The 20,711-nt window shown below is 54.7% G+C and overlaps 2 protein-coding genes across 2 annotated transcripts in view; one reads left to right on the top strand and one right to left on the bottom strand.

Annotated features, from left to right (window-relative positions):
* Nucleotides 1-20,711, bottom strand: part of EEIG1 (estrogen-induced osteoclastogenesis regulator 1) — a 37,035-nt gene that overhangs the window by 4,315 nt on the left and 12,009 nt on the right. The window contains exons 2-9 of the mRNA XM_061199865.1: nucleotides 7,092-7,212; nucleotides 6,870-6,899; nucleotides 4,102-4,218; nucleotides 2,300-2,346; nucleotides 1,989-2,143; nucleotides 935-1,039; nucleotides 654-846; nucleotides 65-186 (exon numbers count right to left, since the gene is read on the bottom strand). Coding sequence (XP_061055848.1) covers nucleotides 65-186; nucleotides 654-846; nucleotides 935-1,039; nucleotides 1,989-2,143; nucleotides 2,300-2,346; nucleotides 4,102-4,218; nucleotides 6,870-6,899; nucleotides 7,092-7,212 — 890 coding nt within the window. The remainder of the gene's footprint in view (nucleotides 1-64; nucleotides 187-653; nucleotides 847-934; nucleotides 1,040-1,988; nucleotides 2,144-2,299; nucleotides 2,347-4,101; nucleotides 4,219-6,869; nucleotides 6,900-7,091; nucleotides 7,213-20,711) is intronic.
* Nucleotides 14,689-15,681, top strand: LOC133098210 (large ribosomal subunit protein uL18). The gene has a single exon (XM_061200948.1). It carries the CDS (start codon nucleotides 14,712-14,714, stop codon nucleotides 15,603-15,605), a length of 894 nt encoding a protein of 297 aa, XP_061056931.1. The 5' UTR covers nucleotides 14,689-14,711; the 3' UTR covers nucleotides 15,606-15,681.

Below are 20,711 nucleotides of genomic sequence, written 5' to 3'. Positions count from 1 at the left end.
GCGGGGCGGCGCCACCAGGGAGCCCCTGGGCATCGTCCCTGGCCCGCCGGCGCGGGCAGCTCACCCTCACTATTGCTGCCATCCGTGAAGTCCTGGCTCTGCATGATCTTCTCCACGATGTCGTCAGCGTCAATCCGCGTGTCATCCACCCAGGTCGGGTGGCTCTCCACGGAGTCCTTCTTCCTCCTGGAGCGGGGCAGAGTCACAACAGTCAGGGCAGCAACAGGCACGACGACGACAGGACCAAGCACCCGCAGCACTCAGGAGGTTCAAAGTGCACGTGAGAGCTGGTCCAGACTGTATTCATTTAACCCTCACATCGAACCCTACGTGCGGATGCTGCTACGACCTGGTTTTACAGAGGAGGCCACAGAGGCCCTGAGAGGTTAAGTACCAGCCTCTGAGAGGCTGCAGAGCAAGGGAGCAGGCGGGGACAGAGGGGACACTAAACCGCATGCAGCAACCGCTCACTGAGCATGCGTGCCAGGCCGGGGCGCCGCGCCTGTGAGCGTCAGCTGGTTGAATAGCCACGCCCACCCCACTGCGGCGGCGGTGGGGGGGGGGGGCCTTGTCCCTGTTACAGGTAGAGAAGCAGAGGCTCAGGGAGCCACCGGCGGGGTCTGCTCTCCAGCAGCACGTATGGTGAGACTTACCGAAACGAGCGGTCCGACAGATGGGGCCGGGGTGGCCGCGGCGGCTTCTCGGGGGGCCGGTGCTCACGCTCGCTGCCCTCGGGACCCTCCACAGCTATGCTGAGGCCGCCCGAGGCGCTGCTGCTGGTGGACGTGTTCCGGCGGTGCGTCAGGTCCGAGAGGCTGGAGGAGCGCGAGTGCTCGGTGCTGTAGCCTGGGGGGCGGTCGGGGACGTTGATTACCTGGAGCCGGGAGCCGGGGAAGGTGGAAGGCCAAGGGCAAGGGGCCGGGTGGGCACTCACCAGAGATCTTGGACTGCTGGCTGGCGTAGCTGGAGTTGCGGGAGTGGCCGGAGTGGAACACCTCCTCGGGGCTGGAGAGGTTCTGGTCCGGCTCCTCTGGCACCCCTGGAAGCCGGGTAGGGGCAGGGGTTACCAGTGTGCCCGCCCTCGCCCTTGCTCCTCCTCTCACCGAGTGTGGCGGGGGGTGGAGAGCACATTATGTATTTCCATTTAAGAGACTGAAAAGCTGAGGTCCAGGGGAGCAGCAACCTGCCCCGAGCCGCAGGTCACCACTCGAACCCGGGGTCATTTGTTCATTCCACAAATATCTGTTGGGGACGTCCTCCACGCCCGGCGCTCTCCTGGGTGCTGGGAACAGGAGACGTGGTGTCACAGGCACCAATGGTGGGAAAGAAGAATGTTGAACAAAAATGACCCACGATCAACCACAACTGGCGAATGGCGCAGAGCAGGGAGCGTATGGGGGGTTCTGACCCAGTCTGGAATCAAGGAAGGCTTCTCTGAGGAGGTGGCCTTAATGCGAAACCTTCAGGATGTGTGGAAGGGAGCCTTCCAGACAGAGGGAACGGCATAAGCAAAGGCCCTGAGGCTTGAATGGGCTTGGGTCTGTGTAGCTGGACTGGAGTGAATAAGGGGATGCGGGAGGTGGAGAACACACTTTCAGGCAGTGACAGCAGGAGATTCCAGGGAACCAGGTGGGGTCTGCCCAGGGCTCCATGAGTAACCCCCCCACCCACCAGTCCTCCTGGTCAACACAGGAAGCAAGGACTCATCCATCCTCTCCTTGGAGATGAGCACACCCAGGCCATAGGATGGACCCCAGGCCTGCCTGTGTCCCCACCCAAAACCACATGACTTTTCAAGTCAGCAGGTTCTCCGCATCTGAGGGGTTGCAGGAGGGGCTCAGACGCCTGCCTAATGGAAGCATGGGTGGGTGAACGCCATCCCACTAGCCTTCTCTTCTCAGCAAGCATCCCCCTTGGGACCTAGGGATATGGGGAGGTAAAAGCCTTCGACCACGGGAGGGGTAGGGAGGGCAGGTGAGGAACAGTACCTGAGCTGAGGATGGTGGGCCGGGCCTTGGGGGGCCGGGACCCTGTCAGGGAGTTGGTGCCACTGCCACCGCTGCTGGTCCCGCCACCCTTACACGTCAGCTGCAGGGAGGAATCCTGGCCTGGGATGGAGATGGACTTGGCAGTGGACGGCGGCCTTGGGAAGACAGATGGGTGTGACCGGAGTGCCCCACTTTGGGGTCGGAGAAGACAGGGAAACCCAAGAGCCTGGAGGAGGGGACAGTCCCTTGTCCCCCCTCCCCGTGTCCAGGACAGAGCCCCCACCCCTCAGGCACCCTGCACCAGCACTCACGTCTTGAAGCAGGGGTCTCCAGAGAGCAGGAACATTCCAATGGTGACCTGTGCAAAAGCCGGAGAAATCAGCCACGCCCCATCCACCCCCCAGCCCAGGCGCCCGGCCTTCCTGTGGCCTCCCTGCTCTGGCTTCAGATGGGCTTGGACTCTGATCCTATCTCTGTCCCTTGCTGGCCCTGGCAAAGCCACCAAACTTCAGTGAAGCCCAGTTTCCTCGTGCAGAGGACAAAACTGATCCTAACGCCTACCTTGTGGAATAGTGGAGAGGATGCTGGGCACCTGGCACGGGGTGAGTGAGGAGGGAAAGTCAGCTACTGTCATTGCAAAACTACAGATAGACTGTGAGGCCCTCGAGGGAGGAGCCGCAGACACTCTCCATCCTCTGCGCCCCTCGCAGCCCTCAGAGCGGGTGAGCAGGTGGGAGGGAGGCTCTCGATGCCTACGCGGTGGGGAGGGGTTCACAGATTCCAACACAACACAGAGGGCAGGGGCTTGTGAAAGTTTGTTGAATAAAGTAAAGCAAGAAGCCATTAGAAATGTAACATCCACTCGGGCAAAGATTTTGGCAATGGTCTAAACAAGGCAAGGTTTGGGTCCCCAAATCTGGGCTGGGATGGAGCGACAGGCAGAGGGGTGATGGGGTGGGAAAGAGGTGCTCAGATCACAGGGACACCTCTGACAAAAATGGTGACCGCTGGGGTGAGGCTTTGTTTTTAATGGATTGTTTCATTTGGCCATGATAGCAACCTACAAAGTACGTGATGGCCCCAGGCTGTAGACGAGGGAACTGAGACTCAGACTCAGGGGAAGGGACTGCTCAAGGCCCTGCAGACAGGATGTGGGGAGGATGGCCTTGAACTGGAGGCCACCTGCCCCTGGGGCCCCCTCGATCTGGCCTGAGGATGCACTGGGTCACTGGAGCGAGGCTGAAAGGGCTTGGCTCTCACACAACTAGCCTGGACCTTTTCAGGTGCCTCTGGTTTCTTCGGCAAAAGGCCCAGGAGGCCCCAGAGCCCTTGCCTGCCACCTCTTGCCCGGCTCTGCCAGGCATAACATGCTCCCGCTGGGTCAGCTCGCAGAGGTGTGGTTACAACAAGACTGTTTTCTCAGCCAGGTGGAAGGGTGTGGGGACGAGGAAGAGAGGCATGCTGGCAGCGGATGCCCAGATATCTCTGTCCCAAGAGGCCAAAGAGGCAGCTGCCTGGGGGGAGGGTGATGCCCCGGCTGGAAGCCTTCCCGTGGCTGGGCCCTCTGAGCAGCCGGCCGGGTCTGCCAGGTCCGGGGACGGCAGGCCATCTGCTCACTGATGCTCTGGGAGCTCAGGCTGCGTCATGACGTGTGGGGCAGTGGTTAGGAGCTGGACCGCAGGGTCAAGCGCCAGCTCTGCTTGTGACCCCAGGCGGATGATCTAACCTCTGTGCCTCAGCCCCCTGCGGTGCAAAACTGGGGCCAATAATAGATACCACACCCCACGGGGCTGTTGTCAGACACCACGAAATAAGGGGTGGTAAGCACTCAGCCATGCTGAGCTCACCGAAAGTGCTCACCAAAGCGTTAAAGAGACTATTGGGTCCACCCCTGACCCCCGATTATGGATGGGGAAACTGAGGCCAGTGCCTGAGCCAGGCCTTCGATGGTGGCTTCCTGACCCCAGGGCCCACGTCTTTCCCAGTGTCTCTCACTGCCTGTCTGGGGTGAGAACCTGTATTCTTAACAACTGTTCAGGGGACTCTGACACGGAGCACGTTTGCCCCCGCCCCTTGCTGGGAAGGGGTGGATGGGGCAGCGGAGCCCTGGTACCTTGAGGATGGAGTTGTCCTGTCGGGTGTTCTTCGTGTCATATCCCTCCAGCAGGCAGCAGCGCACTGTGGAGCCCGAGCCTGCAAACTCCGCCAGGTTCAAGTCGGCAAAGCCCAGCTGTGGGGACAGAGGAGAGGGTGGGAGGCTGAGGGGAGTGCGGGCGCATGGCTGGCAGCCCAAGGGTTAGCTTGGCAAGGTGGGATGGGGAGAGGAGGCAGAGCCCTCGGGCCCGCCCCACGGCCCAGAATGACTGTTGCATAACCGGCACCCAAGGACAGAGGCCCGGGCTGGCGGCTCCAACGTGGCAAAGCCAGGAGCTCACATCCCTGAGCTGCACAAAGCGCCCTTTGTGCCGTGTCCCAGCGTGCACCAGGGCAGCGCCCGAGATGAAAGGACATTGTTGTCTGTGACACAGACGCATTGTTCCCTGGGAAACAAGGCCGTGCTGTGGGAGCCACCAGGCCAGCGGACAGGAGGGGAGGGAAGGCCCGTGGGAACTTGGCGTTGGGCTGGGAGGGTGGAGGGCACTGCAGGGTGAGCAGGAGACCCTGGCGGGAGCTGAAGTGAGGGGCTGGTGGGAACTCCCAGCTGCTCCTGCGATGCAGAAGGGAGCAAGGGATGCGGAGGGAAGTGAGAAAGTGTGAGAACATGGTGTATGAGCTGAGAAGGCCTCCTGGGTGGAAGCCAAGTCTGCCAGACCTGGAGGTTGAGGTTGGGGGGATACTGGGCTTGGCGACTTGGAAGATGAACCAAGCCAATCAGGGACATTTATTGAGCACCTGCTGCATGCAAGTCTCTACTGCAGAGCTTAGGGCACATGCTTCAGACAAGGAAACTAAGGTTCAGAGCGGGGAAGTGACTTGCTCAGGGGCTCACACACCTTAACCGGCAGAGCCAGAACTGACACTAGGCCTGATCAGTGTCAAGTCTCACCACCTTTCTGGGCCTCAGCTTCCTCCTCTGATTAAGGGGAGCTGAGCCTGTGGTGGAGGTTTGATTAAAGAATGGAAGGGAAGGGCCTGGCAGGTCTGACATGTGACATAGCAGGTTTGTGGGGGGGAGGGGGAAGGAGGTGGGATGTTCCAGCTGTTTGCTGGCAGTTTCTTTCCTGGCTGTCCTTCACCCACATGCATCAACAGGAGGAGAAATCTCCACTCCGAGAGCATCTTCCACAGCCCGGTTCTAGCCACCCTGCCCTCTGCTTCTGGAGAGGGCATCAGTGCCCCGGCCAAGGCGGAGTACAAGGCCTGGTCCACTGAGCTTCCTGGGCTCTGGTCGGTGGGAAGGAACACGCCCTGCACAGCACCTCCCTCGGGCTCTCCACGCAGAGTGAGGTGAGGCAGAGGCACGTCCCCTCTGGACTGACTGAGCCCACCCACTGCTGCCGGGCGCCTCCCCAGGCCGCAGAGGGTGGGCGAGAGTCCCCACAAGAAGGGGGCTTAGGGCAGAGCAGGCTCAAAGCCAGAGGTAGCCCTTCCAGAGCCGTCTTCCCCCACCTTCCCCAGTGGAAAAGGTTTTAATGCGTAGGCCTGAACTGTCTGTGGGCACAGGGAAAGCCCGGCAACCACACAGATGTGCAACAGCGGGGCCTGGCCGAGCCCTCTTCACCCAGCCAAACGATGGGCCCCGCCGCTGTTAGACAGCAAAAGGAAATTTGTGATGACACAAAAACATGCCCATGATGTATTGGTAAGTAAAAAACCAAGTTGCAGAATCTGTTTAGAACAAGTCCCTCTTGTGAATTTAAAAATCATATCACCTGTGTGTGCGCAAGTACACACATAGGGTGCTCCTTGTATGATCCTCTAAACCATATGCACACGTTTTATTCACTGCTCTGGACGTATATTTCATGCATTTTTTTTTTCTTTTTCTTAAAAGGTCTGGAAAGACCCTAACAAATCAAAATGGTGGAGTCTGAGGAGGAGGCCTAGAGAGGAATGGGGTGGAAACCACCCTTTCACTCTGAAAACCTCTGTCCCATTTGTGCTGCAACAAGCATCCACTGCCTTTATGTTAAGTGCAAAGACTATCAATAAAGATATTTCAAAAAAATAGGGACTTCCCTGGTGGTGTAGAGGTTAAGAATCCGCCTGCCAATGCAGGGGACGTGGGTTCGAGCCCCGGTCCGGGAAGATCCCACATGCCGAGGAGCAACTAAGCCCGTGAGCCACAACTACTGAGCCTGCGCTCTAGAGCCCGTGAGCCACAGCTCCTGAGCCCACGCGCCTAGAGCCCGTGCTCTGCAACAAGAGAAGCCACCACAAATGAGAAGCCCGCGCACTGCAACGAACAGTAGCCCCTGCTCACCGCAACTAAAGAATGCCCGTTGGCCCGTGAGCCACAACTACTGAGCCTGCGCATCTGGAGCCTGTGCTCTGCAACAAGAGAGGCCACGATAAGTGAGAGGCCCGAGCACCGCGATGAAGAGTGGCCCCCACTTGCTGCAACTAGAGAAAGCCCTCGCACAGAAACGAAGACCCAACACAGCCAAAAATAAATAAACAAATAAAAACGTCAATTCATTAAAAAAAAAAAAAAAAAAAAATGCCCGCGTGCAGCAACGAAGACCCAACACAGCCAAAAATAAATTAAAAAAAAAAAAGAAAAGAAGCTATTTCAAAAAAATAATACATCTCATGGAGGGCAGGGTGTCTTCTGTTTGGGGCAAGAGAGGCGGCTGAAGGTTCGTCTAGGAGCTTCTCTCATGCCTGTCCCATCCACCCATCCTGTCCCACCCTACCACCCCTTCACATGGCCCCGCTTACCTTGGAGTAAGCCTTCCCACCTTTCAGCTCCTGCATGAGAAACAGACAAAGGCAGCAGGATGACTAGGGGATCCCAGGGACCTCATGGGTCTCCCCAGTCCACCCACCCCCCAATCTGACTCCCAGGGAAGGAGGACAAGAAAAGGGGTTGACTGACTCACTCAGGGGATGGGCCTAAAGCCAGCAGCCCCGTGGCCCTACCAGCGCCCCCTGGCCTCTCACCTTGCGCACCGACACACGGAAGATGCAGGGGTCCAGCAGGCCGGTGGCCGGGTTGGCACTCATCTTACACACGAAGGTGAACCTCTTCCGCCACCGCACACAGTTCTCTTGCACCTCCTCCCTGCGGGTCAGAGAGACAGTGAGCGCAAGGGTACAGGGTCCACTTTTAGGGAGGTGAGGGCCCTGCTGCCTTTGGAACAGAGAGGGAAACTCTCACTTTTCACTTTGTATCACAAAGTGACTGTATTTTCATAACAAGAATCTGCTTGCGTACGTGTTATTAAAAAAACAACAAAAACATAAAAATAAAAAAATGAAAAAACACAAGGCGAGGGTGAGATCAGGCTGGGGGCAGCTGTCTGTTTCCAGCACTGCCTGTCCCACCCCCAACCTTGCTCTGGGGTCTCGGGAGCTCCTTCGGCTGCCGTTACCTCCCCCCAGCTGGACTGCCACTGGCCATCTCAAGTGAGCCTCACATGGTGTTCCCAGGATGGACTCCCAGCCCTTTTTACAGATGAAGAAACTGAGGCTAGATAAACTGCCCAGTACTGCCCAGCCAGGAAACAGCTGGCCCTCAGCCCAGTGCTGCCTGGCTCCAGAGCCCCCTTCTTCACCACTAATAATAACAATGATGATAATAATAATAATAACAACAACAGCTAACGCTCACACGGCACTTCTGTGTGCCAGGCACCACCCAAAGCACTTCACAAAACCAGCTGCCACAGGAGCCTTCTCCAAGTGCTGGCGATCCAAGGTCACGCTAACCCTCCCAGCAACCGTCTGGGGCAGCTACTACCCGTAGTCCAAGCCCACGTTCAAAGAAACCGGGAGCTCTAGGGCTAAGACCCCGGCCCGAGGCCCACCACTGGCAGAGCAGAGCAGGGACTTGAACCCAAGCAGCCTGGCTCTGGTGCCACATGCTCAACCCTCCCCGCTGGGTCAGGGCGGGGTGGGGGAGGGGGTGCTGGCTTTCCAGCCCCTGTAGCGCCTCCTGGACCTGAGGAGCATGACCAAGCCCACCAATCAGCAACCCCCGACTGGGGAGGCACCCTGTGCCCTGGGGGTGAGTGGGAGCCAGTGGGAGCAGTCCACCGAGCCTCTCCAGCTGCCTCAGGGGCCGGTGGGCCCCGGGGGTGGCAGCGGCACGTGGTGGAAATGAGCCCCCCTGCCACGGCAGTACACGCTCAGGAAGGGAGGGGCAGGCGTACGAGGCATGATCTCCAGCCTCATCCCACCTAACAGGAACGGCAAGTGGACAGCTGAGGAAGTGACCGCTCCACACCCTGGAGACCGCAGGGGCTCGGGTTAACGGCCAGATGGGGGCCGGTGGGCGGAGGGTCAGCACAGGTTGAGCATCTCCTGAACACGGGCTGGCCTGCTTCTCACGGCAACCCCGGAAGGAGACTCTGTGCCACCCCTTCTACAGCTGAAGGCACTGAGGCTCCTGGAGACCACCCAAGGTCACACCCCCGGTGATGGACAAAGCAGGATCTGAACTCAGGACGGTCCAACTGCAGAGTCAGAGCGCTCAGCCATCACCGTGGTTCACGGGTCAGGGGCTCGGGAAAGCATGGCAGACAGAACCCCCTGGGGTTGTGGAGCCAGCGGCGCCCTAATCTGCACCCGAGGCGTCTACCCATGTCTCTGAATCCCAAGTATGTGCCAGGTGCTGGACACTGCGGTGGACTTGATTCACAGACTGACATCTGACAGTCACCCCACTGGTGACTCGGTGTCACCAGGACAGGGTGGGGGAAGGGGTGAGTCAGGGAAGGTGACTGGCTGCAGGGAGGTGGCATTCAGGCTCAGACCCAAATGAAGAGGGGGGAGTAGCAAGCGGGGGAGACGGTTCCTGGCAGAGGGAACCGCATGAGTGAGGAACAAACATACTCTTGGTTTCTCGGCCGATGAAAGCCCCCGAGCCAAGCCTCTATGAGGAGCTCCCTCCTAGCCCCACAAGGCTTTGAGGATGGGACCAAGGCTTCCCCACATCCTGCCAGGGCTGTGACAAGAAGCAACAGGACTCAGTCGGGCAGACCTGGGCTCGCAGCCTCACACTCACTGTGCAACTTGGGCTGGGGCCAATCCCCAAAATGCTCTGACCTTGTTAGGAAGGTGAGCTCCAGCAACCCCTGCAGACTGGGGACAAACAGAAAAGGTCAGGGCTAGAGATGAGGGGGAGGAAGGGAGAGCTCCCAACCCCCCAGCGGACATGGGCAGGGACCCTCAGGAAGCAGGTGCCAAAGGAGGAGTGGGGACCCTGGGCTGGAGCATCATCTGACCCAGCCATGGCGGCTCTCCTCATTCATTCATTCAAATAATTGAGCACCAGTCGTGTGCCAGTCCCTGTTCTATGCACTGGGGCCACAGCAGTGACGAGCTTACATTTTGCTGGGAGTGGGAAGGAAGAACGAAAACTACCTCTTTTGGCAAATGACTTAGTCTTGTATGTAGAAAATCCTAAGGAATCCACTAAAAAAACTATTAGAATACATGAGTTCAGCCAGGTTGCAATATACAAAAATCAGTTACTTCTATATACAGTACTAGTGAACATCCACAATGAAATGAAGAAAACAATTTCATTTACAATAGTATCAAAAGGAATAAATTTAACAAAAGAAGTACAAAACATATACTCTGGAAAACTACAAACTACATTGCTGAAAGAAATGCAAGAAGATCTAAATAAATGGAAAGACATCCCACAGTTGTGGACTGAAAGATTTAATATTGTTAAGATAATAATACTCCCGGGCTTCCCTGGTGGCGCAGTGGTTAAGAATCCGCCTGCCAATGCAGGGGACACGGGTTCGAGCCCTGGTCCGGGAAGATCCCACATGCCGCGGAGCAACTAAGCCCGTGCGCCACAACTACCGAGCCTGCGCTCTAGAGCCCGCGAGCCACAACTACTGAAGCCCACGTGCCTAGAGCCCATGCTCCGCAACAAGAGAAGCCACCGCAATGAGAAGCCCACGCACAGCAACGAAGAATAGCCCCTGCTCGCTGCAACTAGAGAAAGCCTGCGTGCAGCAACGAAGACCCAACACAGCCACAAAAAAAAAAAAAGATGATAATACACCCAAATTGATCTAAAAATTCAATATGATCCCTATCAAAATCTCGGCTGGATTCTCTGCAGAAAATTGACAAGTTGATCCTAAATCTTGGAAATTCAAAGGACCAGAATAATCAAAACAATCTAGAAAAAGTAGAACATAATTAAGGGATTCACACGTCTTGAATGCAGAACTTCTACAAAGCTACAATAATCAAGAAAGAGTGGTTCTGGCATAAGGACAGACACATAGATCAATGGAATAGAATTGAGAGTCCAGAAATAAACCTTCACATATATGGTCAGTTAATTTTCAACAAGGGTGCCAATGGGGGAAAGAACAGCCTTTTTAACAAACGTTGCTGGGACAACTAGATATTCACGTGCAAAAGAATAAAGCAGGACTCATTTCTCACACCGTATACAATAAGTAACTCATAAGTTTAGGAGCTGAAACCATAAAATTCTTAGAAGAAAACATAGGGGTAACTCTTCATGACCTGGGATTCGGCAACAGTTTCTTAGATATGACACCAAAAGTACAAGCAACAAAAGAAAAATATAGATATTTTGAACTTCATAAAAATTTTAAAATTTTGTGATTCAAAGAACACCATCAAAATAGTGAAGACAACCCACAGAATGAAAGAAAATATTTGCAAATCATATATATGATGAGACTTGTAGCTAGAATATATAAAGAGCACTTACAACTCAATAATAAAGACAAACAACCCAATTTAAAAATGGGTAAATGATATGAACAGACATTTCTCCAAAAAAAGATATACAAATGGCCAATAAGCAAATGAGAAGATGCTCAACATCATTAACTATCAGGGAAACACAAATCAAAACTATATAACGAGTTACCACTTCACACCCACTAAAATGGCTATAATCAAGACAGATAGTAAGTGTTGATGAGGATGGGGAGATATTGGAACCCTTGCGCACTGCTGGTAGGAACGTAAAATGGTGCAGCTGCTTTGGAAAACAGTCTGGCAGTTCCTCAAAAGGTTAAACATAGAGTTACCATATGACTCAGCAATTCTACTCCTAGGTATATACCCAACAGAAATGAAACATATGCCCACACAAAAACTTGTACACAAATGTACGCAGCAGCATTATTCATAATAGCCAAAAAGTGAAGGCAACCCAGATGCCATCAACTGGTGAATGGATACATAAAATGTGGTGTATCAGTACAGTGGAATGTCATTCAGCAATCAAAAGAAGCTGAGCACCTAAACACGCTACAATGTGAATTAACCTTGAAAACGTTACGCTAAGTGAAAGAAGCCAGTCACAAAGAACTACACGTTGTATGATTCCATTTCTATGAAATGCCCAGAATAGGCAAATCCATAAGAGACAGAAAGACTGATGATTGCCAGGGGATGGGGGAGCTGGGAAAAAATGGGAACGACTGCTAATGGGTATGGAGTTTCTTTTTGGGGTGATGAAAATGTTCTAAAATTGACTGTGGTGATGGTCACACAACTCTGTGAATATACTAAAAACTACTAAACTGTACACTTTATTTTTTTTTTTTTTAATTTATTTTATTTATTTTCGTTGGGTCTTTGCTGCTGTGCACGGGCTTTCTCTAGTTGCGGTGAGCGGGGACTACTCTTCGTTGCGGTGCACGGGCTTCTCATTGCAGTGGCTTCTCTTGTTGCGGAGCATGGGCTCTAGGCGCGCGGGCTTCAGTAGTTGTGGCGTGCAGGCTCAGTAGTTGTGGCTCGCGGGCTCTAGAGCGCAGGCTCAGTGGTTGTGGTGCACGGGCTTAGTTGCTCTGCGGCATGTGGGATCTTTCCGGACCAGGGCTTGAACTCATGTCCCCTGCGTTGGCAGGCGGATTCTTAACTACTGTGCCACCACGGAAGCCCCCAAACTGTACACTTTAAATGGGTGAATTGTGTGGTCTGTGAATTACATCTTAATAAAGCTGTTACCAAAACGAAAACATGGTAGTTCAAATAAAGAGAGAAAAATGGAGAAAACAGAACAAGGAAGGTGGGTAGGGAGTACTGGATGGAGATGAGAAGGTGGGGGCTGCTACTTTGGGCAGGTGGTTAGGGAAAGCCCTTTGGCAGTGACGTCTGAGCAAGGTCTGGAGTGAAGTGAGGATGTGGGCTGAGCAAAGACTGGGGGAAGAGCTGTCCTGATGCATGAACAGCAAGTGCAAAGGCCCTGAGGTAGAAACAAGCTTGGCAAGTGGAAAAGCAGCATGGGGGCCAGCGGCTGAATGGGACTGGGGAGGGGAGCAGAGGGGACGAGGCTGTCGAGGGAACAGGGGTAGGTCATGCTGGACCATGGTGAGAACTTTGAGTCTTCCTCTGACAGTGCCCCTGTCTCGCCATTATGGATTCCGGTTTTAGGCAGAGGCTGAAAGCAGCCCTGAGGAGGTGAATGGAAGGGTGAAAAGAGCAGAATACTTCCCAAGCAGCCAAAGGCCCAAGCCTGAAAGCAGGGAAAGCTAGGGGGCGGCCAGGGCTCCCATGTGGACCCTCAGATCTCCGCCTACCCCCTCCACTTGCTCAAGCCAGCCAGGAGTTGGAAGCAGCTGCTGGAGCCTGAGGAGAAAGCTCACAGTGCTGGGCGTGTTGAAACACCCAGAGGAATTAGGATTAGTGTCTGGGAACAAAAGCCGATATCGAATTGTGGGCTCTCTCCCTTCCCCTTTGTGAGTCTGCCACGGGAACACCCGGCCAGGAAGCCTGCTTGACCGTGGTTCCTGCAGGCCTGGCCAGAGAAAGCCATGCGGAGCCCTCCCAGGCTCAGGTAACAGGCTGCTTCCTCTCCCCCTGTGGGAAGGTGGGCAGGGGCAGGGCTCACGGGATCAGCCCTGGGCCTCCCTCATGTTTCCACAGGGCTCTAAACACACACTCTTAAATGCCACCACTCCCATGGGAAGAAGCTCAGAGCCTCGCCCTGGCCCACCCCAGGAGGTCACAGCAAGGATGAAAACAAACACCCCAGCAGTGGCCATTCCCTGTGAGCCTACTGTGTGCTGCCTGGAACTCTTGAACGCTGCAAGTTGGGTGTTATCGTGGCCCACTTTACAGATGAGGAAAATGAGGCTCAGAAAGGCTGAGAAACTCACCCACAGTTACAGAGTGGTGAGGAGCAGAGCCCGGTCTTGACTCCAGGCCCATCTGTGTCCAGAGCCAGAGATGGCACAGCCAGGACTCACCCCGCAGCCGCCTCCAGGGCCCTCTGGAGACAGGGAGCTGGGCACCCTCAGTCAGGTGGTATGGCTTCTCAGGCACAGGGCAGGGATAATGGGGGGAGATGAAAGATGAGCACAGGCTCAGGGGTGGGGGTGAGGGGGCATTCATTTAAAAAAGAAAGACAGGAATTAAGATGCCAAGCAGGGGACCATGAGCCCCAGGTGGGAGCTTGCCAGGCCAGGTTTGAGGGAATCTCAGGGGCTTGATTCATTCAAAAACCTCTTACTAAGCACTTATTAGGTGCCAGGTACTGCTGAAGGCCCTAGGGACATAAACAGTGAACAAAACAGAAATTCCTGCCTTCAAGGGGCTTTATAGTCTGGCAGCAGGAAGGAGACAGACAAAATAAGGCAAAAACACACAGACGGTGGTAAGTGCTATGGAGGAAAAAGGAACAGGGAAGGAGGCAGGCAGTGCCTGGGTTGGGGGCGCCTGAGGGAAAGACGGCCAGAGAAGGTGTTAATGGGAAGGTGACATCTGAGCAAAGAGCTGAAGGGGGTGAGAGAGTGACCCACACAGACGCCTGGGGGAAGAGCAGTCCAGGCACGAGGAACAGTCAGTGCAAAGGCCCTGAGGTGGGAATGTGCCTGACATGTTTAAGAAGGCACGAGGAAGGGCTTCCCTGGTGGTGCAGTGGTTAAGAATCCGCCTGCCAATGCAGGGGACACGGGTTCGAGCCCTGGTCTGGGAAGATCCCACATGCCGCGGAGCAACTAAGCCCGTGCACCACGACTACTGAGCCTGCGCTCTAGAGCTCGCGAGCCACAACTACTGAGCCCGTGCGCCACAACTACCAAAGTCCACGCGCCTAGAGCCCGTGCTCTGCAACAAAAGAAGCCACCGCAATGAGAAGCCCGCGCACCGCAACAAAGAGTAGCCCCCGCTCACCGCAACTAGAGAAAGCCCGCACGCAGCAACGAAGACCCAAAGCAGCCAAAAATAAATATAAGTAAATAAATTTACTAAAAAAATAAAAAAAAAGAAGGCACGAGGAGGCTAGAGGCCAAAAAGCCACCCCAGGAACAGCAAAGGCCCACTGCAGCGCTGCCAAGAGCCCTGAAGGGTGACCAGGATCCTGAAAGCTGAGCACCACTTGACACCAGCCATGACCTCGACGGACTGTGGCCCCGGGGGCAGGGACAGGGTCTGTGTGGGAAACGTGGATCTCTGCATACATTCCCCAACTCCCCAGGTGCAGTGAGCCAGAAAGAGGAAGAGCGTGAAAAACTTACGACAAATGAGCATCTATGACGAAAAATCATAAAGAAGATGCTCATTAAGAACACACAGGAGAGGCGGCTAGAGCTTCTGTTCTACAGGATGGGGTTTGTTAAAGTTGTCAAGAATAAGGCCTACTTCAAGAGATACCAAGTGAAATTTAGAAGACGGCGAGAGGGCAAAACTGACTACTATGCTCGGAAACGATTGGTAATTCAAGATAAAAATAAGTACAACACACCCAAATACAGAATGATAGTTCGTGTAACTAACAGAGATATCATTTGTCAGATTGCTTATGCCCGTATAGAAGGAGATATGATAGTTTGTGCAGCTTACGCTCACGAACTCCCGAAGTATGGTGTGAAGGTTGGCCTGACAAATTATGCTGCAGCATATTGTACTGGCCTGCTGCTGGCACGCAGGCTTCTTAATAGGTTTGGTATGGACAAAATTTATGAAGGCCAAGTCGAGGTGACTGGAGATGAATACAATGTGGAAAGCATTGATGGTCAACCTGGTGCCTTCACCTGTTACTTGGATGCAGGGCTTGCCAGGACTACTACTGGGAATAAAGTTTTTGGGGCCCTGAAGGGAGCTGTCGATGGAGGCTTGTCTATCCCTCACAGTACCAAACGGTTCCCTGGTTATGATTCAGAAAGCAAAGAATTTAATGCTGAGGTACACCGAAAGCACATCATGGGGCAGAACGTTGCAGATTATATGCGTTACCTGATTGAAGAAGATGAAGATGCTTACAAAAAACAATTCTCTCAATACATAAAGAACAACGTAACTCCAGACATGATGGAGGAGATGTATAAGAAAGCTCATGCTGCAATACGAGAGAATCCAGTGTATGAGAAGAAGCCTAAGAGAGAAGTTAAAAAGAAGAGGTGGAACCGTCCCAAAATGTCACTTGCCCAGAAGAAAGATCGGGTAGCTCAGAAGAAGGCAAGCTTCCTTAGAGCTCAGGAACGGGCTGCTGAGAGTTAATAAACCAAACCACAATTTATATGAAGATTTTTCAGATAAAGACAGTAATAAACTTATTGAACAAGTAAAAAAAAAAAAAAAAAAAAAAGAACACACAGGAGGGGCTTCCCTGGTGGCGCAGTGGTTGAGAATCTGCCTGCTAATGCAGGGGACACGGGTTCGAGCCCTGGTCTGGGAAGATCCCACATGCCACGAAGTGGCTGGGCCCGTGGGCCACAACTACTGAGCCTGCGCGTCTGGAGCCTGTGCTCCGCAACGAGAGAGGCCGCGACAGTGAGAGGCCCGTGCACCGCGATGAAGAGTGGCCCCCACTTGCCACAACTAGAGAAAGCCCTCGCACAGAAACGAAGACCCAACACAGCCAAAAATAAATAAATTAATTAATTAAAAGGAAAAAAAAAATTACTAAAACTTAAAAAAAAAAAAAAATCTCCGATAGAAAAATTCTTTAAAAAAAAAAAAAAAAAGGGCTTCCCTGGTGGCGCGGTGGTTGGGAGTCTGCCTGCTAGTGCAGGGGACACGGGTTCGAGCCCTGGTCTGGGAGGATCCCACATGCCGCGGAGCAACTAGGCCCGTGAGCCACAACTGCTGAGCCTGCGCGTCTGGAGCCTGTGCTCCGCAACAAGAGGGGCCGCGATAGTGAGAGGCCCGCGCACCGCGATGAAGAGTGGCCGCCGCTTGCCGCAACTAGAGAAAGCCCTCGCACAGAAACGAAGACCCAACACAGCCATAAATAAATAAATAAACCCAAAGTTTAAAAAAAAAAAAAAAAAAAAAAAAAAAGAACACACAGGACTGTGCATCCGCCCCCCCCCACCCCAACCCCCGCTTGCCCCGCTAACTGAAATGTAAAGATGATGGCACCAAGCCCAAAGAGGACACCGTCCAGAGCCCTGGACTCCGGGCTCCCAAGCCAAGTGGCTTGTTCCACCTGCAAAGGGGCAGGAGGAGACAATGGCTGAAGGAAGGAGGGAGCTCGGAGCGGGTCTGGCTAAGGTGGGGTGAGGAACCGCAGGGCCACTGTCTTCGTGTCTGTCCAAGAATTGTTTCTGTAATTGAACTTGAAATTGAAAAATGAGAAAAGGGTGTGAGGTTAGAAGAGCTGGTCAAAAGCAAAGGGATTTGAATGCCCATCTGCCTGATTCAAGGCCTGAGCCCACACTCACCCTCCCGGCAGGACCGGGCGCCCCTTGGTAAGAGATGAAGATGGCCTCCCTAGCCTGGGGTTTCAGGGCTTGAGTCCCCAGCTCCATGCTGCCAGGGATAGGTAATTACAGAGACTGGGTTTTCAGGGGAGTTTTGTTTTTAGCTTTAAGATACACAATTAGATGTCCAAATCCCAGAGAGGCAGGGTGAGCCCTCTCCACCCACCACAGCCCGCTGGCAGAATTCGGCTCTTTCTGGGTTGTCCTGAAATAGAGCAGAGCATCCTACCAGGCTGGTGTCTCCCTCGGAGCTCCCCTGACCCCAGATCCCGACCAGGGCCTCTATGATGCATCCACAAAGCCTCACTGTGGACGCCGGCTTGGTGCCAGGCCCACGTGGGTGTGGGGACACAACGGGAGCAGACCTCCTCAGGAACCCCCGGCTGAGTGGGGAGACAGACTCACACAAAAAGCAACTGACAACTGCCGCCAGCCTCCAAGGAAGTGGAAGGGGCTGCGAGGAAGCGGAATAGACTGGGGGCCTGACTTGGTCGGGGCAGTGACGCCATAGCTGGGACCTCTAGGCTGCGGTTGGCTGGGCGAAGATGCAGGGAGACGGCCCGGGTGGTGGGAAGAGCCCAGGAAGACCCAGAAGGAAGGAGGTGGCTCTCAGGAAGAGGCGAGAGAAGGCCGGGGGGAGGGGGGTAATCAGGCAGGTGAGGGTAGGGCTGCATGAGTGACCCGGAGGCCCACCACCGGAAGCCTGGACTTCATCCGTGAAAGGGTGACACTGCCCACCGCGTGGGGCTGTCGCATGACCCTGCGGTGCCATGTCCAGCTCCTTTCTCCACTGCTCACCCAGAGAGGCGATGCAGAGAATTCTACTGGCACGATGGGTGTGTAGCCACATCTTTCTAGTACCTGCCCTACCATGTGTCAGTGACCAAGAAAGGCAGCTGGCCACCGTCAGGGCCCCACACAGATGGCACCTATCTGCCACCACTGCCTCCCCAGAGCTCAAGACAGAGCTGCACAGAGTGGGACCCTCGCTCTAGAACACTCGCTCCTGCCTCCCAGGTTCATCTTTAATTAATCAACAGTAAAACCCAGTCCTGTTCATTGAGCTTGTTCTACAGGACATGTGTTTTATATACATGAGCAACTACCACAAGCCTAGGAGGTATGTGCCATTATCATTCCCATTTTACAGATGAAGAAACTGAGGTCCAGAGAAGGGCAGAACAAGCCCAAGCAAGGTTGGACAGAACAATAGGGTTGGATGCTGACCCAAGGCCACACCTTCACCTCTTCCCCATGTTGGTTCCCTTCAGAAGCAGGAAGGTAAGTGGACACCTGGGAGGAGGGAATGCTTCTTCCCAGGGCCCCAACAACTCAAGATGCCTCAAAGGCTGTGAAGGGCAGCAGACCAGCTTGAAGTGAGCCACCATCCTCGGCCTCTCAGATGGGGAAGTTTGGGACTCCCAGCAAAAGGCCACCCCAGAGTCTGGGTTCCATGGTTCCCCGAGGGTGGCTCACTGCCACATCCCTAGCACCTGGCCCAGACCAGCCTCACTGCCCAGGAAATGCAGCAAGATCTCAGAGCTTTAGCACCCCCCAGTCTCCATCACGCAGATGATGAGGGGTCAATTCCATGGGAGCCACCTCCTGGCCACAGGCTGCCCACGGCCCGCAGGGTCCTCATAGACAGGGACCATCTGGGGCCCCGCCCCGGAGTCAGAGTGAAGGCACAGCCAGCAGTGGTCTCAGAGCAGGAAGTTGAGAGAAGGGAAACCGGGGTATCAGTGGGGAGCCATGGAAGGGCTCCAGCCTGACCCACCCTCAGTCCCTCACCTCCCCAGCAGCCTGGCTGCAAGTACTCGTCTGCACATCTGTCTGGTCACCACCGTATACCCAGCACAGAGCCTGCCTGACAGGGGGCAGCTCAACTGTGGCCACTATCTACGGATGGGGGTGGTGAGGCCTGGGAGGACAGAGCTTCTCAGACTCAAGTCAACACTGAAAATTCCTTGGCTTGTCACAAATGAAGATTCCCAGGCCCTGCCAGAACCAGACTCTGTTATGGCAGGGTTTCTCAACCTCAGCACTACTGACATTTTAAGCCATTCTGTTTTTTTCGGGGGGTGTCCTGTGCATTACAGGATGTTTGGCAGCATCCTGCTAGTAGCACAACTCCAGCTGTGACAACCAAAAATGTCTCCAGACATTGCCAACTGTCCGGGGGCAAAGTCACCCCTGGTTGAGAACCACTGCTGCAGGCCTTGGACTGGACTTTTTAAACCAGCTCCCAGGTGATTCTGAGGCAGGAGCTGGGCACCTGGCTAAGCGAGGGCATATCCATGAGAACTGAGTGGGACCCCAGGGACTCCCAGCCCCACTGCCCTCCTGTGTTCCTGAAAGGGCTGGTCCCCAGATTCCTCCCCTTCTGCCCCCATGATGAGAGATAACCAGAGCAAGGCCCCATCGCATGAATCCCTCCCCTCTGGGCCGGCAGTCACAACGTCCAGCCTGCACCTCCTCAGCCACACCCACTCCGTGATCTCCCCGACCTTGGTCCTTGGCCGGGGTTCTGGAAGAGCGAGCAGTCACAGTGATGCAATCAAGGTTCCCGGCTGATGAAACCCAGCCCAGGCTGGGAAAGGCGAGAGTCTAATAAGGAAACAATTTAAATCGACAACATCTGCCTGTGCTTCCCTGAAGAGAAGAGAGTACAGCCGCCTGAGAGAAGAGAGTACAGCCGCCTGGGGAGGGGCCCACCCTGGGGACCAGGCAAGGCATCTGTCCAGGGGCTGCAGGGCGGTAGAGCCTCCATTCCAGTGACGTGGCCAACGTGGCCGCCCAGCAGCATCTGGCTCCTGCCAGGAGTTCAGGGCTGCATGCAGGGGAAGCAGCTTGTTGCAGTTCTGACACAGCCAGCCCCTCCTCCTGTGACACGATGAGGCAGCAAGAAGTTCCTAGAAGTCAAGCCACTCAGGCTTGGTGGAGAGGCATCAGTATTAGGAGTAAGGACTCTGGAGTCAGAGGCACCTGGGTTCTACTCCTGCTACTCACCAGCCCGGTAACCTGGAACTGCGTCAAAAAACCCAAAGTGGGCAGATGCTGTCTTCCCCATTTTACAGACACAGGAACGCTGCCTCCCTGGCTCTGCCTTCGCAGAGGTGCCTGGACCCAGAGGCAGGCTCTGCAGGCAGCTCGAGCTTCCCTATCACCCAGGCGAATGTGTGGGCATGCTATTCTCAACTGATGCACAGCCCAAGAGGAGAGCAGGCCATTGAAAGGAATCCAAAGTAAACTGCTGGCTTTGACCAAGTGCTGGTCCAAACCCAGGCACCTGGGTGAAGGTGCCCCCATCACCAAATGTGGCCCAGCCCGGCTCCTGTTTCCCGGGTACCCTTCTGTGTGCCAGGTGCTGCTCAAGCATGTACCCTCTGCAGACACGATCAGCACCCACTTCACAGATGAGCAAATGGACACTCAGGGAGTCCGCAGGTCACTCAAGAGGTGAGGGGTGAACTGCACCTCCAAGCCCTACCCCAGGAGCCCCCCCCCCCCGCCACCACCGCCCTGCAGGACCGCTGGGAAGATGCTCTAAGATAGAAAAGCTGTTCTCAGGGGACAGCAGCAGCCGTCAATGTCCCTGCGCTTTGTGGGCTGACCCTTCACGAGTCTCAATACCAGGGAAGAGGCGGCCTTGAGACCAGTCTTATCCTAAAGGAGGGGTGGTCATGAGGTCAAAGTGTACGGTCAGTGGGGCAGGGCACTGGACCAAACTCGTCAAGACCTGCTGGTGTTGGGGACCAAGCCTGGTCAATCCAGGGTCGAAGGGAGAGTGGGGAAATGTTCCTATAAAAGTCCATAATGTCAGCTTCCTGCCTCCTGGGCATTTCCTACTTACTGGGCACTGAACTGAGAGCTCTCCCTGCCTGACCTCCTGGAGTCCACA

The sequence above is a fragment of the Eubalaena glacialis genome, chromosome 9, assembly GCF_028564815.1.
Source record: "Eubalaena glacialis isolate mEubGla1 chromosome 9, mEubGla1.1.hap2.+ XY, whole genome shotgun sequence".
Classification (NCBI taxonomy): Eukaryota; Metazoa; Chordata; class Mammalia; order Artiodactyla; family Balaenidae; genus Eubalaena; species Eubalaena glacialis.
The sequence above is the reverse complement of the archived record's forward strand: the minus strand, read 5'-3'. Positions and strand labels throughout refer to the sequence as shown.

What these genes read in the sequence shown, in the direction of transcription:
- LOC133098210 (XM_061200948.1), top strand. Translation starts at nt 14,712, where the DNA reads ATGGGGTTTGTTAAAGTTGTCAAGAATAAGGCCTACTTCAAGAGATAC.